This window comes from Sciurus carolinensis, chromosome 8 (genome assembly GCF_902686445.1).
Source record: "Sciurus carolinensis chromosome 8, mSciCar1.2, whole genome shotgun sequence".
NCBI classification, from domain to species: domain Eukaryota; kingdom Metazoa; phylum Chordata; class Mammalia; order Rodentia; family Sciuridae; genus Sciurus; species Sciurus carolinensis.
In genome coordinates this window covers 129,084,171-129,097,289 of record NC_062220.1, presented here as the reverse complement: position 1 = coordinate 129,097,289, position 13,119 = coordinate 129,084,171, and the positions used below count along the sequence as shown (strand labels likewise).

At 42.0% G+C, this 13,119-nt stretch overlaps 1 protein-coding gene across 5 annotated transcripts in view; it reads left to right on the top strand.

Annotated features, from left to right (window-relative positions):
- Positions 1-13,119, top strand: part of Zmat5 (zinc finger matrin-type 5) — a 35,574-nt gene that overhangs the window by 11,206 nt on the left and 11,249 nt on the right. For 2 of the 5 annotated variants that reach the window (XM_047561237.1, XM_047561241.1), the window contains exons 2-4: positions 1,206-1,294; positions 6,973-7,160; positions 10,490-10,644. In XM_047561237.1, the coding sequence (XP_047417193.1) occupies positions 10,518-10,644 (127 nt within the window). In that variant the 5' untranslated portion in view covers positions 1,206-1,294; positions 6,973-7,160; positions 10,490-10,517. Of the gene's footprint in view, positions 1-1,205; positions 1,295-3,386; positions 3,436-6,972; positions 7,161-8,199; positions 8,373-10,489; positions 10,645-13,119 lie in introns of all 5 variants that reach the window. The other 3 variants (XM_047561238.1, XM_047561239.1, XM_047561240.1) reach the window with 3 other exon arrangements.

Genomic DNA, 13,119 nt, shown 5'->3' with positions numbered 1-13,119 from the left:
TGCCACTTCACACATAGGGCAACTAAGGCCCAGAGAAGGCAAGTGATGGCCACAACATCACTTGGCAGAGCTGGAACTAGAACATGGGGTCCTGTAGACCTTTCCAGGATGGCCAAACATTTCCCATGTGCCCGATGAGCAGTAGGCAGAGGAGTGTATGGGTGGGAAGCTGTGACCTTCAACTGAGGCTGATAAGTTAAGAACATAAATGGAACCATTAACTGGTTTGCCCTTGTGTGTGGGGTGGGGGGGGGGAGAGACCCAGATATAGCCCCCACTGAGTGCTCATTATTTGTTTCATAGTATGGCTGAGCAGAGTGTCAGAGGGGCCTGTGCCCTCGATTTCCTGATAAGTTGGGGGTTTGGAACAGTTAGACGGCATGAACACAGGCTTTCCCATCCTGAAGCTTATTTTCTCTTCCTACAAATATGACCCAGGGAGCTTAGGAGCACATTTCTGAACCTCAGTGTTCCCATTCTTAAGTGGGTTTGTAATATATACCTCTTGGAGTTCATAGGGCCAGCATGGTCCTGGGCATATGGTGAGTGATTAATGAAGGAAAACTGCCTGTGGTCTGATTGTTGGAGGAGACTTTGGTTGAGTGATTAAGAGTGTGGGCCTTGCTGCCTGGGTTTAAGCCCAGCTCAGCTGCTTTCCAGTGGTATGACCTTGGATAAGTCATTTCACATCTTGGAGCCTCTGTGCCCTCATCTGAAAGGGCATTATAGATTCTGTCCCCACAGGTTATCCTGAGGATTACATATGATGCATATAAAGTTCTTAGCATAGTATGCGGGAAGCCATCTATGACCTGTATGAGAACTGGGTGAAGTTTGAGCCATTAACCGGGAATATCTGGCCTCAGGAACTCACAGTTGGATCACTGTTTGAGAATGCCTGAGTTAGCTCACTACTCAGGTTCAAATACAAGCATCGAATGTGGGAGTGACCCTCTAGAGCCAAATGGCTTGCTTACCTCCATCCTGTTTTTCTCCTACCCCCATCCTATTTTTCTGCCAGTCCCCTTTGATCTGTACTGCTATAAATAAAGCAAGTGCAGGCTTCTCCCTTTGTTAGAGCCAGACCTTCTGGACCACTCAATAAGTCACGCTCCTGCTTCAAAAATATTTTTGCCTTTTTGTCTTTATTTCTGTTGTATATATTTCTTAGCTTTTATTTCACAGCCAGCCCATCCCTCCCACAGGAACCGTTTCCCTTCAGGAGGGAAGTGAGCAAGAACTGGCACCCAAACGTGGGGCCCCAATCTCGAGGAATTCAGAAGAAAAGTCACAGGTGGGTACTTGGCCTCCTCTCCTGGAAACAGAGAACACACAGGTGGAGTACTTTATTGAGAGGAGAGGGGAATCTATGTTTAGCATGACCATAAACACAGGGAATTCAGACTGTAAATAGAGAGAAATCTACCCAGCTGTACCTGATATCCTGGTCAGAGCGAAAATTCAGTAAAGAGAATGCAACTTCTACAACTCTTAAAAGTGGTAACAGACTCGGTTGCTTTAAATCATACAGACGCGATCGGCAAGTCTGCCTGCCTAGTCTGCCCACGGTTCCTTTTTCTGCCGGGAGCGCTGCAAAAAAAATGGTGATGCAAGCTAGCAGAGTTAGATGCTGGAGTTTAAAAGGCTGGGAGAAAAGATCCTAATCAGGAATACGGGAAAATCTCTAACCTAAAATAGGGACGTTATTTGGCAAGTTTCATAATCTGAATATGTGTGCTCCCGCCACAGCTCCCCGCTCTGCAGAAGTGGCCGGGTTGCGAGGCAGCAGCCGGGGCCGCTGGGAAGGCTCTCGCAATGTTGCCTGCCCCACGAGAGCGAGAGCGTGGCTGGTTCCTGCCCAGGCAGAGCCCCTCAGGGCCAGGCCACCAAGATGGGGGGGGAGATAGTGTGCAGATAGGAGGCACCGACGGCAAGGGCAGCGGGGATTACCATGGAGTTTAAATCGCACAGGGCGCACAGATGGATGGCGGCCAGCCCAGTCTCCAGACCCGCACAGTTTTCACAGGCTTTTCCCAGCCCTTCCCCCGTGCTCCCCTGCTCCTGAAAGCTAACCCTTTTTTAATCCTACTGCATGAGGAGAAAGAAAAATTAAAATCTTAGCTGCAGTCTTTTACTTACCTGATTTAACAACTAGCTGGCAAAAAAAAATAAAATAAAAAATCTTTACGGCTGAGTTAGAACCAACGACCTCCCACTTCCAAGAGGAAGGTGCTAATCACTGGGCGGTGGCTCTCTACTTAAAACCTGAGCTATTTTAAGGTTAAAAAGCTGCAATTCACTGTTTCACCAACAGGCTTCATCATAGGAATCCATTCGCTTTTTCTCATTCTCTGTATTTAGCTAAAGTTAAACTAGAAAAAAAGTTTTTTCTTTTAATTCCAAAGTTAATAAAAGATTTTCTAATTGTGTTTTTTAATGGATTCATTCTTCTCTTTAAGGGTGAGTTTAACAGTTTTAGGACAAAATGTCAGCAATCTGAAATACTTTTCAGTGTTATTTTTGGACTTCAAACCTGTTATCCATCAAAGCAGGCCAAATCATAAAAGTTTGATTGGTTATATCTTAAATTCCTAAACAGGTTAAATCAGATAAAAACTTTGATAAGTATTTGTACCTTTATTGTGGAGCTCCACTTACAAAAGTTATAAAAATTTTTCTTTTTGTCTATTTGACTAATTTATAAATGTGTGCACACAATGGTTATATTTACATTATGTTTACATGATATCAAAATTGACATAATTTGGGGCTGGGGAGATAGCTCAGTCGGTAGAGTGCTTGCCTTGCAAGCACAAGGCCCTGGGTTCAATCTCCAGCATCGCAAAAAAAAAAAAGAGAGAGAGAAAAAAACTCTCTTGTCTGTTTCATGTTTCAGATATAATATTAAATTGTTACCTAATATATATTAATCCAAAAAATTACATATAAAAATTTTATAAAATAATATTCAAATAAGAAACTAACAGTTTCAAAATTAAAATTTGTTGAGTCCCATTTAAAAAAAATTAAGAAGTATACATAAAAATCTCTTAAAATTCTACTATTCATAAATAACTACTATTAACATTTAGTACATAACCTCTAAACTGTTTTCCGTACATGTACTTGTAGATATACATATAGAATCATATTAATTTTTTTTAAACTTGTACAATTTTATTTATTTAATTTTCTTCCACATCTTTTTTATTGGTGCATTATAGTTGTACATATGATGGGGTTTGTTGTTACATATGCATACATGCACACAATATAATGATATAATTTAGCCAATATTGCTCCCCAGCATTTTCCCCCTCCTTCCCCACCTCCCACCCTTCGGTCCCTTTCCTCTAACTAATCTCTTTTCTCTTTTATCTTTTTAGGACAGCTTTTCTGGATTTAGCACTGATGACTGGCAATTATTTTTTTTCTGTGAGGATTTTTAATACATAATCTCATTCTCTCTTGGTCTACAAGGTTTCTTCTCAGAAATTTGATGATAGTCTAATATAGATCTCCAAGTCACATTATAATCAAAATGTCCAAAGTAAAGGCAAAGAGAATTTTAAAAGCATAAAAAGAGATGTGTCAAATTATTTTAAATTACACATAATTAATATTCCTTCACAGTATGAATTTTAATGCCAGGTTTTTTATCATTTTATCCAAAACCCAATGTTGGACATTTAAATTATTTTTGCTATTTTAAAACAAAGTTATGGGCTGGGGTTGTAGCTCAGCAGCAGAACACTTGCCTAGCACATGTGAGGCACTGGGTTCGATCCTGAGCACCACATTAAAAAAAAAGTAAATAAAATATAGTTATTATGTCCATCTACAACTAAAAATTTTTTAAAAACCAAAATTATTAAGAATATTCATACAAAAATTATTTTAGCATAAATCCCTTAAAACATGATTGCTAGATCAGTGACATGTAAAATTCTAAGACTTTTGAATAACTTATTGGATCACTGTCCTAACAGATACTACCAATTCACATTCTGCCCAATAATATTTGAAAGTACTAATTCCCCATACTTGGATCAACACCAAATTTGATGATAATATAAATTTTTTCATAATTTGGTAGGTAAAAAGCTACTTATTTTACTTCATTTTTATTAAATAGAAAAGGTTTTTCCTGTGCTCACTGAACATATGTAGTTCTTATTTTTTTTTTTTTTTAATATCCGTTGATATCTTCTGTATCCTTTGTAGAGGCCACCTCTATTAAATTAAAAAAAAACTGCATCTCTTTCCAGGTTAAGATAATCATTCAAAAAAAAAAAAAAAGATAATCATTCAAGTTCGTTTAAGGTTAACTTCAAAAGATAAATTTTTGTTATACAACTTACTGTATTCCTAATATAAACAGAAAATATTATATATAACTAAATATTTAAAGTTATACAAAATTATATTTCTTAATTCATAACTATTATAAAAATTAAATGTTTTACTCTTGTTAATATTATATTTCCCTTATAAACCTTGCAACTACTGTTTATTTTTGCCTTATACAAATACCAATTCTAATATAACAAGTTAATTTAAATTAATAAGGCCATTACCTATAAGACAAACAAGTTGTAAAACTGACTTTCAGTATCTGTACTGACCCCATTTTATAATTTTGTTGCTCAGCCCACTGCTAGAGACAAAATCAAATCATACATTTGGTAAAAACTAGGCCTTCTTTTACTGTAATGCCCTCTTTAGCTCAATAGCAATGACTTTAACCATCCTCACATGCCTAACAGGTAACTTTTACTAATTTTCCTGGCCAAATAAAAATATTTCATCAATTTTTTTTTTTTTTTTGCACGGTGCTGGGGATCGAACTCAGCGCCTTGTGCTTGTGAGGCAAGCACTCTACCAACTGAGCTATCTCCCCAGCCCTATTTCATCAACTTTTTTCTACAATTTTAAAAAATGAAAAAGGGGCAAACAACCTTACATAAACCCACTAAATCTCACAAAATTATTTCAAAAAAAAATTTTTAAATTGTGATATTAATAGTCTCACCACTGTTGATTGACACATGCAGCAATAGAATAAATCAGATTCTATAATACTAAGAGTAGAGGCTATACTTGTATAGTTCCAGAAAAACCAACCTGTCATTGTGAAGACAACTGTAAGACCTGACACTTCAGGCTGAACAGATAGTTCACCAACAGAGAGATAATAAGACTCCAACCACCAAGTTATAGCCATACTAGCTTTTTTGAGCTGTCAGATAAGTAGAATCCATGGAGAGACTCACTGGACCCATTTCCCAGATCCACCTTTAATGCACCCAGCAATGTGGACTGGGGAATCCATCCAGTATTTACTAATGATACCACATGATGTGAAATTTTACAAATAAACATATCACTTTTATTCATGATACTGGATTTAATTATACTGACTACAGTGGGAAATTACCTGTATGCTGGTCCCATGATAAATATGCTGGCTATTTAAAGGTAACTTTTGAGGGAAAAATAGCATAGGGAAGACCTAGGCCAGCCAATCATACTGGCCCTTGGAACTTAAGATTATATGTCCGATCAGTTATTAAAATGGGAGTTACTCATAACAAGCCAGTCATTTCCATGAACATCCATTAATACCTTACTGCCCTAATTGTTCTGCAATAGAATTTGGCACCTTTCCTAAATGGATGAAAGGTGCAAATGTCTTGCCAATGCAACATAAAATCTCTAAAAGTGGTGAATATGTTTTGGATTGATCTTAAAAAATTGATAAAAGACAGTTACATCAGAATGTCCAAAACCAGGAAGACTTAACATGTCAGCACTGACACTAAATGTGTTTTGCGATTACTTCTTGAAAAGAATTTACAGGCAACCATGTTTAATTTGCATTTTTAATATAGTAGAATATCTAAGAAATTAGAATAGTTGAATTATCTAGAACTATTTTCAGAATACAAAAATAAGATTAGATGTACAATCATTCTGATATTTTGAAACTCCGTGTGATTCAGACTACTCCCTATTGTTTGGGTATTGCTGTGCACTATTAGTAACCATGTAATGGAGACCAAATCAGAGCCCAGCAAACTGATTGATCTTACACTACAAAGATCAGTAATTCACATTTGGGCTTCTAGTGGTTATTTCTTATTTGATAATAATTTGGGTTCTATATATTTTAATGTATTTCAGGCTTCTGTACAGACATATTCACTATATGTAGGGGCATAGTCCATTCTGTCAAGATGCTATGACCCCTGGAAGTTTTGTTGGTAATATTCTAACTTTCAGGGAAGATGATATTCAGAAAGATCTCTGGTGTTTAATTGTAGCCTCAGATTTTCTCCATTATACAGATAACCCTAAGCCTGATTTTGTAGGCAAGAACTATGAGGAGGGTTCCTGCTATGGCCTACAAGCCTATGTTTAATCCTCTTAGGCTTTAATTACTGAAAATGTAAAAGTAAGAAAAAAGATGATAAATATCATGTAACTTTTAAGAAATGTAATTTAACCAAGATCATTTTCTTAATAATTTGACTCAAAATACTTTCAAAGCTCTGTACAATTAGGTAAGTATTGATGAAAAGATTGAGACTACATTAAATGCTTTAACAGCTACTGTTACAAATATCAGTAATGAACTTTCCGCCCGCAAAGTTAAACGAAGGCTTAAATGCCATGACTATAAGTATGTCTGTGTTACTGCAGCTAAATATCATACTTTCCAGTGGGATTGGGAAATAATTAAAAATCATCTAACGGGCATTTGGCATAGCAATAATAATAGCCTTATGGTGTTACATCATCACATCCAGGATATTCAGAAAAGCAGAATTAATCTCATGGACCATCTCTAGCTGATCAAATACTTCATGAATTGAATGACTTTATTCCTAGAAATATATTGAAACATTCTGCATGGTATATTATTGGAATGGTAATGTTCGTTACTAATTATTTTTTGTATCCTAATAATAGGTTGCCATACCCTCAGAACTAGGATTCTGGAACTCGAAGTAGCTGCCCATCATTTGCATTTAAAAAATAGAAAAGGGGAAATATGCAGGAGCCATCCATGACTTGTGTGAGAACTGGGCAAAGTTCGAGCCATTAACCAGGAATATCTGGTCTCAGGAACTCACAGTTGGATCACTGTTTGAGAACACGTGAGTCATGTGGTATCCTGCATTAGGTCACTGCTCAGGTTCAGATACAAGCATCAGTGTGGAGTGACCTGCTAGAGCCAAATGGCTTGCTTACCTTCATCCCCATCCTGTTTTTCTCGAAAAAACTCCTGGCAGTCCCCTATGATCTCTACCACTATAAATAAAGCAAACACGGGCTCCTTCCTTTGTTAGAGCCAGACCTTCTGGACAGTTCAATCAGTCACAACCCTTCTTCAAAATTATTCTTGCCTTTTTGTCTTTATTTCTGATGTATATATATCTTAACTTTTATTTTGCAGCGAGCCCATCCCTCTGATGGGAACCCTTTCCCTTGCCCAAGCAGGACATGAGTGAGAATAGTAGGTGCTCAATAAACCACTAACTTTAACAATTGTTAACACTTACTGAACACTCGCTAATGCTAGACATAATTAGTCTTAGTGATGCTGGGGATCAATCCCAGGGTCCTGCACATGCTAGTCAAGTGCTCTGTCACTGAGCTACATCCCCAGCCTTAATCCATTTGCATTAGTAAACTTCTCTGTACACTCCTGAAATAATCAGATCATTCAAACCCACTGCCTCATATTCCTACAGTGAAATAGAGTCCTAGAGAGGGCAGTGACTTGGCCAAGGTCACACAGCCAGCTTCTCAGTGCCCTGTGTGGTCCAGCTCAGTCTGCTGCAGAGCCACTGTTGTGTGTCAGTCTCACAGAGGGACACTCCCTCTCCTCCCTTCCCCGTTGCTCTCCAGAGCCCGCAGCTCCTTGGAGCTTCAAGCTTCGTGAATGGCTTGGTTAAGCACTCGGCCGTTAAACGTTCATCTCTTACAATTTCAATCCAATTCCTATAAGTTTATTGGCAAGACGGGATGTATTAGAGCTGCCAAATTTAATATATCAAGTCCACATGTCTGAAATGAGGTTTCTCAGCAGTAATGGGAGAAGAGAGGTTTTATACGTTTTCATTTCGAATGACTGGCTGTTCCTGATCCTATTACAGCCCCTGACTTAATGGCTGCTGTCCTTGTCTGCTGCAGGAGCAACTTTCTCCATCAGCCTGCTCGTCTGTCTGGACTGCCAGAATGCTTGTTTGTCTCCGCATCTATCCCTAGTCTTTCTTCAAGAAGCATTCCCCCATCTGTCCCACGCTACCTCCCTGTTCATCCGTCTGCTCTGTGGCTCGGGTCCCAGCTTCATCCTTATTTGCCAGGTCCTGGGAATCTGGGACTTTGGCTAACAGCCTGGGAAGCCACCTTCTGACCTCAGGGAAGTCATTTCCCATACTCCTCTGGGCCTCAGAAGTCTGCTCTGTGAAGTGAGGGACCAGACTCCAGATTGAGGGACTGATCTAGGCTCAGTCTTTACAGGTGCCACTTGGTAGCTGCGTGTGGACACATTCTTTCTCTGGTCTTGTGACATCAAGCTGGAGGACCCAGATGCTGGCTGTGAAAGCCACTCACCTTGGGCTGCAGATTTCCTGGACAGGAATGGCAGCTGTGGTTACCATGATAGAGGGTTTTTTGTTTGTTTTAGTACTGGGTATTGAACTTGGGGTGTTTAACCATGGAGGCACATCCCCAGCCCTTTTTTTGGTATTTTATTTAGAGACAGGTTTTAACTGAGTTGCTTAGGGCCTCACTAAGTTGCTGAGACTGGCTTTGAACTCGCCACCATGCCCAGCCAACAGAAGGGTCTTAAGACCTTGCAATGTTCTCATTTCTGTCTGAGACTGGATGAGGACCTACCACCTTAGAATTTAGTAATCTTGGGAAGCTGTTAGCCTTGCTGCCTGAGCCCTCTGGCTTAGTAGACACCCAGAAACATGAGTTTAGGGGACCTGCATTTCCATTATTTTTACCAGCTGTGTGACCTCAGACAAATCTATTCCTCTCTTGAATCTCTGATTGTACCGAATGAAAAATGAAAATTAACTCATTTATTCCACAAATACTTGATTGCCTACTCTGTAGCAAGCAGTATTTTAGGTGCTGGGGCCCCAGCTATAAACAGCAAAAATATATCTGCCTTCATGGATTTATATTCTTGTTGGAAGAGAAAGACAATAACCGTAACAAGTAATTTACTATTTCAAAGGCATTAAGTGCTATGAGGAAAAATAAAGCAGGGAATGAAGGGGAGGGTTCTGCGATTTTAAATAAAGTGATCATTGTAGATTGCCAGGAAGATGCATTTGAGCAAAGATCAAAGGACGGAGGGAAGCCCGATGTGATGAGACTTGCCTGTAATCCCAGCAGCTCGGGAGGCTGAGGCAGGAGGATCACAAGTTCAAAACCAGCCTCAGCAACTAAGTGAGACCCTGTCTGTAAATAAAATACAAAAAGGGCTGGGGATGTGACTCAGTGGGTCAATGCCCCTGAGTTCAACCCTCAGTCCAAAAAAAAATGGAACAAGTATGGCAGGCATCTCAGGGAGAACATCTTGGCCAAAGAGACAAACCCATGTGCTCGGAGGCAGCCATGAGCCTGACTTGTGTGAGGGGCAGGGAGGAGGCCCACGGGCCAGCATGGAGGAAACCAGAACAAGGAGGTCAGGAGTCAGATGTACTAGGGGATGAGGGAGGCTGGCTGGAGGCTGTAAGGTGGGGGTTCTCCAGCCTAGCTACGTATTAGAATTACCTGGGAGCTTTCAAAAATACCAAAGCTGGGAATGGTGGCACATGCCCTATAATCCCAGCAACTCAAGAGGCTGAGGCAGGAGGATAGCAAGTTTGAAGCCAACCTCAGCAATTTAGCAAGGCCCTAAGCAAGTCAGTGAGATCCTGTCTCAAAAAAATAAAAAGGGCTGGGGGTATGACTCAGTGGTACAGCACCCCTGGGTTCAATCCCTAGTATCAAGAAATAAAATGAAATAATACTGAAGCCTGGGCCTTACTTTCTGAGGTTCTAGCTTATAGTTACGTTTTTGCAGCATTAGGGATTGAACCCAGGGTGCTGTACCACTGAACTACATTCCCAGCCCTGTTTGAGACAGGGTCTCACTAAGTTGCCAAGGCTGACTTTGAAGTACCAATCCTTCTGCCTCAGTCTCTGAGCAGATGGAATTATAGGCGTGTGCTTCCACACTGGGTAAGGTCGTTTTAACTGACTGAGGTTGGAAGCTGTGTGTCAGAATTAAAAGATCCCTCTGGTATTAGGCCTATTATTCCCTTATCAGCTATAGAAGTTCCTCATGGAACAGGGCGCCTGTAAGTAAAGCTTGGCTCAGGCCTGGCCTTCAAGGAGCGCTCAGTTCAGGGGCCCTGTCCCCAGAGCTTTGGCCTGTAGCCTTTTCTCCAGTGGTCTGACCAAGAGCTTTGTGACTTTCCAGGCAGCCTCAGCACCTGGTGTAGGCAGCCATGGGGAAGCGATACTTCTGTGACTACTGTGACCGCTCCTTCCAGGACAATCTCCACAATCGAAAGAAGCACCTGAATGGGCTGCAGCACCTCAAGGCCAAGAAGGTGTGGTACGACATGTTCCGAGGTGGGTGCTTTGGGCTCTGTGACCGAGCTCCTGGAGTCTGCACTCTGATCTCTCTTACAATTAGGTCAGCACCACAGTGGGTCAGTAACAGTCTGGACTCTTTTGAGGATCAAAAGAGAAGAAGGAGCCGAAATGTAAGTCAGTGATAGAGCATATGCTAAGCAAAAAAGAGAGAGAGAGAGCCAGCCCCAGGAATAGAGACAAGCCAAAATGGAAGGTCCTTTCTCCAATGACCTTGACTGAGGGCTCTGTGCTCTACCCACAGTGGAACATCCTAGGGATATGGAGAACAGAAAGAGGCTTCTCCAAGGAGGTGATGTTTGAGCCAGCAGCTGAAATAGGACCAGCCATGTCATTCTGGGCCAAGGATTTGCAAAGAGTACTTTCAAACAGGTGGCCATGAGCAAAGCACCTAATGCCCTGCAGGCACAGGGGACAGGGTGTAGCCAGTGATGGGGACGATGGTAGGGGCCAAAGCTGGATGCGGGCAGGGACTAGATCCTTCAGGTCTGTGGAGGCCACAGCAAGGAAGTTAGACTGTCCTGAGGGCAGAGTGCAGCTTCTGAAGAGCTTTTGGCAGATGTGGCATTTGCCAGCAAGGACTCTGCTGTGGGGTAAACAGTGGGGTGCAGGAAGTGTCTGTTGAATGATTGGCTGGAGGGAGGAAGAAATAAGCCAACTGCTGGGGTTGGGTGGGGGCTCTTGCAAAGCAGGTGCTACTGGAGTGAATGAGCTAAGGTCAGAAGCATCCATCACGGCCTAGCCTCCAGGATGCCTGTAGACGGGTGCTGCTGCATAGCTGTCACACCAAGGAGTGGTCAGGGAGGGCCAGAGTGGGCCAGGCAGGAGCTGAGCTGAAAGGAGAGGAACTTGGCAGTTCGAGAGAGGTAGACTAGGAGCCCCTAGAATAAGCTCGGACAGGGTGATGCTCCACAGGTGCGGAGCAGTGTTCCAGGACAGGGCCCAGAGCCTGGAAGGAACAGACTGAATTCAGGCAGCCAGGAAGAGAGGGGAAGGGAGACGGAAGGAGTTCTCTGGTCTGAGACTCAAAATTCACTGGAAGGGAGTGAGCATTTATTGAGTACCTGCTGCATGCTGGGCTTGTCATTTACTTCTCAGTGACTCTCTAAGGCAGTGGTTTTCAACCCTGGCTATGGATTGGAATCACCAAGAGACATTTAAATAGATAAGTCTAGTTGGGCATGGTAGAACTGATCTCCCCACCCCACTGGGTTTGGGTGAATAAAGACTAGGCATGGCCTGGGGTTGTAGCTCAGTGTAGAGCACTTGCCTCACATGTGTGAGGAACTGGGTTTGATTCTCAGCAATGCATATAAATAAATTAAAAAAAATTAAAATCCACTGATAACTAAAAAATATTTTTAAAAAAAGACTAGGCATGGTTTTTGATTTTTTTTTTTTTGTTTGTTTGTTTGTTTTCTTGTTTTGCAGCACTGGGAATCGAACCCAGGGCCTTGCACATGTTAGGCAAGTGTTTTACCACTGAGCTTCATACCCAGTTGTCCCCTGTTTATTTTTTATTTTGAGACAGGGTCCCATCAAGTTTCCCAGGCTGTCCTTGGACTTGTACCTCATTCTCCCAAGTTGTTGGGATTATGGGTGTGTGCCACCACACCTAGCTTAGGCCTGGTGTTTTTAAAGCTCTCCCAGATGCTTCCCTTTTCAGATAAAGAAACTGAGGCTTCTAAGTTTGGGGAGGGAAGGTGACCTGCAAGGCTGCTCAGCAGGCCAAACATGGCTGTGGTTGGGAGGGTCTGGGAGTGGGGACAAGATGGGGGATTGGGGGCAGCACGGACTCCTAGGTACCTGAGAAGCCCCTGATCCTGGCATCAGGGAAAGGCTCCCTATCTTCCAAACCCAGCAGGGTGCTGTGATCTGGCATCAGCTAGGCCAAGTTCACATTGGTGTTTGCTCCTAATCCCAGACCCTCAGCCAAGTACAGCAGGGCCATGGGGTCCAGGGCTAATGGGTAGAAATCCTTGTGTTCCTTATAGAAAAATAAAAAGACTGGTGCCATAGTCCCCTCCTCAGGGCTCTTGCATTCCCATCAACCTCTCACATGCCCAGCCACTTTTAGTCCTTGGGACAGCTCTGCAGGGAAGCCTGTTATGGTGGCACATGCCTGTAATCTCAACAGCTTAGGAGGCTGAGGCAGAGGATTGTGAATTCAAAGCCAACCTTAGCAACTTAGTGAGACTCTCTCAAAATAAAAAATAAAAAAGGCTGTGGCTCAGTGGTAAAGTGCTTCTGAATTCAAAAACAAAACAAAGTAAAACAGCTCTGCTAAGGAGGCTGGTGGGCTGGGTTTCCCCACTTAAAGATGATGCATTTAAAACCTAGACCAGTAGATTGCCTTACTCATGGTCCCCAGCTGCTGGTGGCCAAGCTGACTTATGAGCTCTCTTCTTCCTCAAGAGGTTTCCCCAGGCCTGCCTTACCCTGAGCAACCCGTTC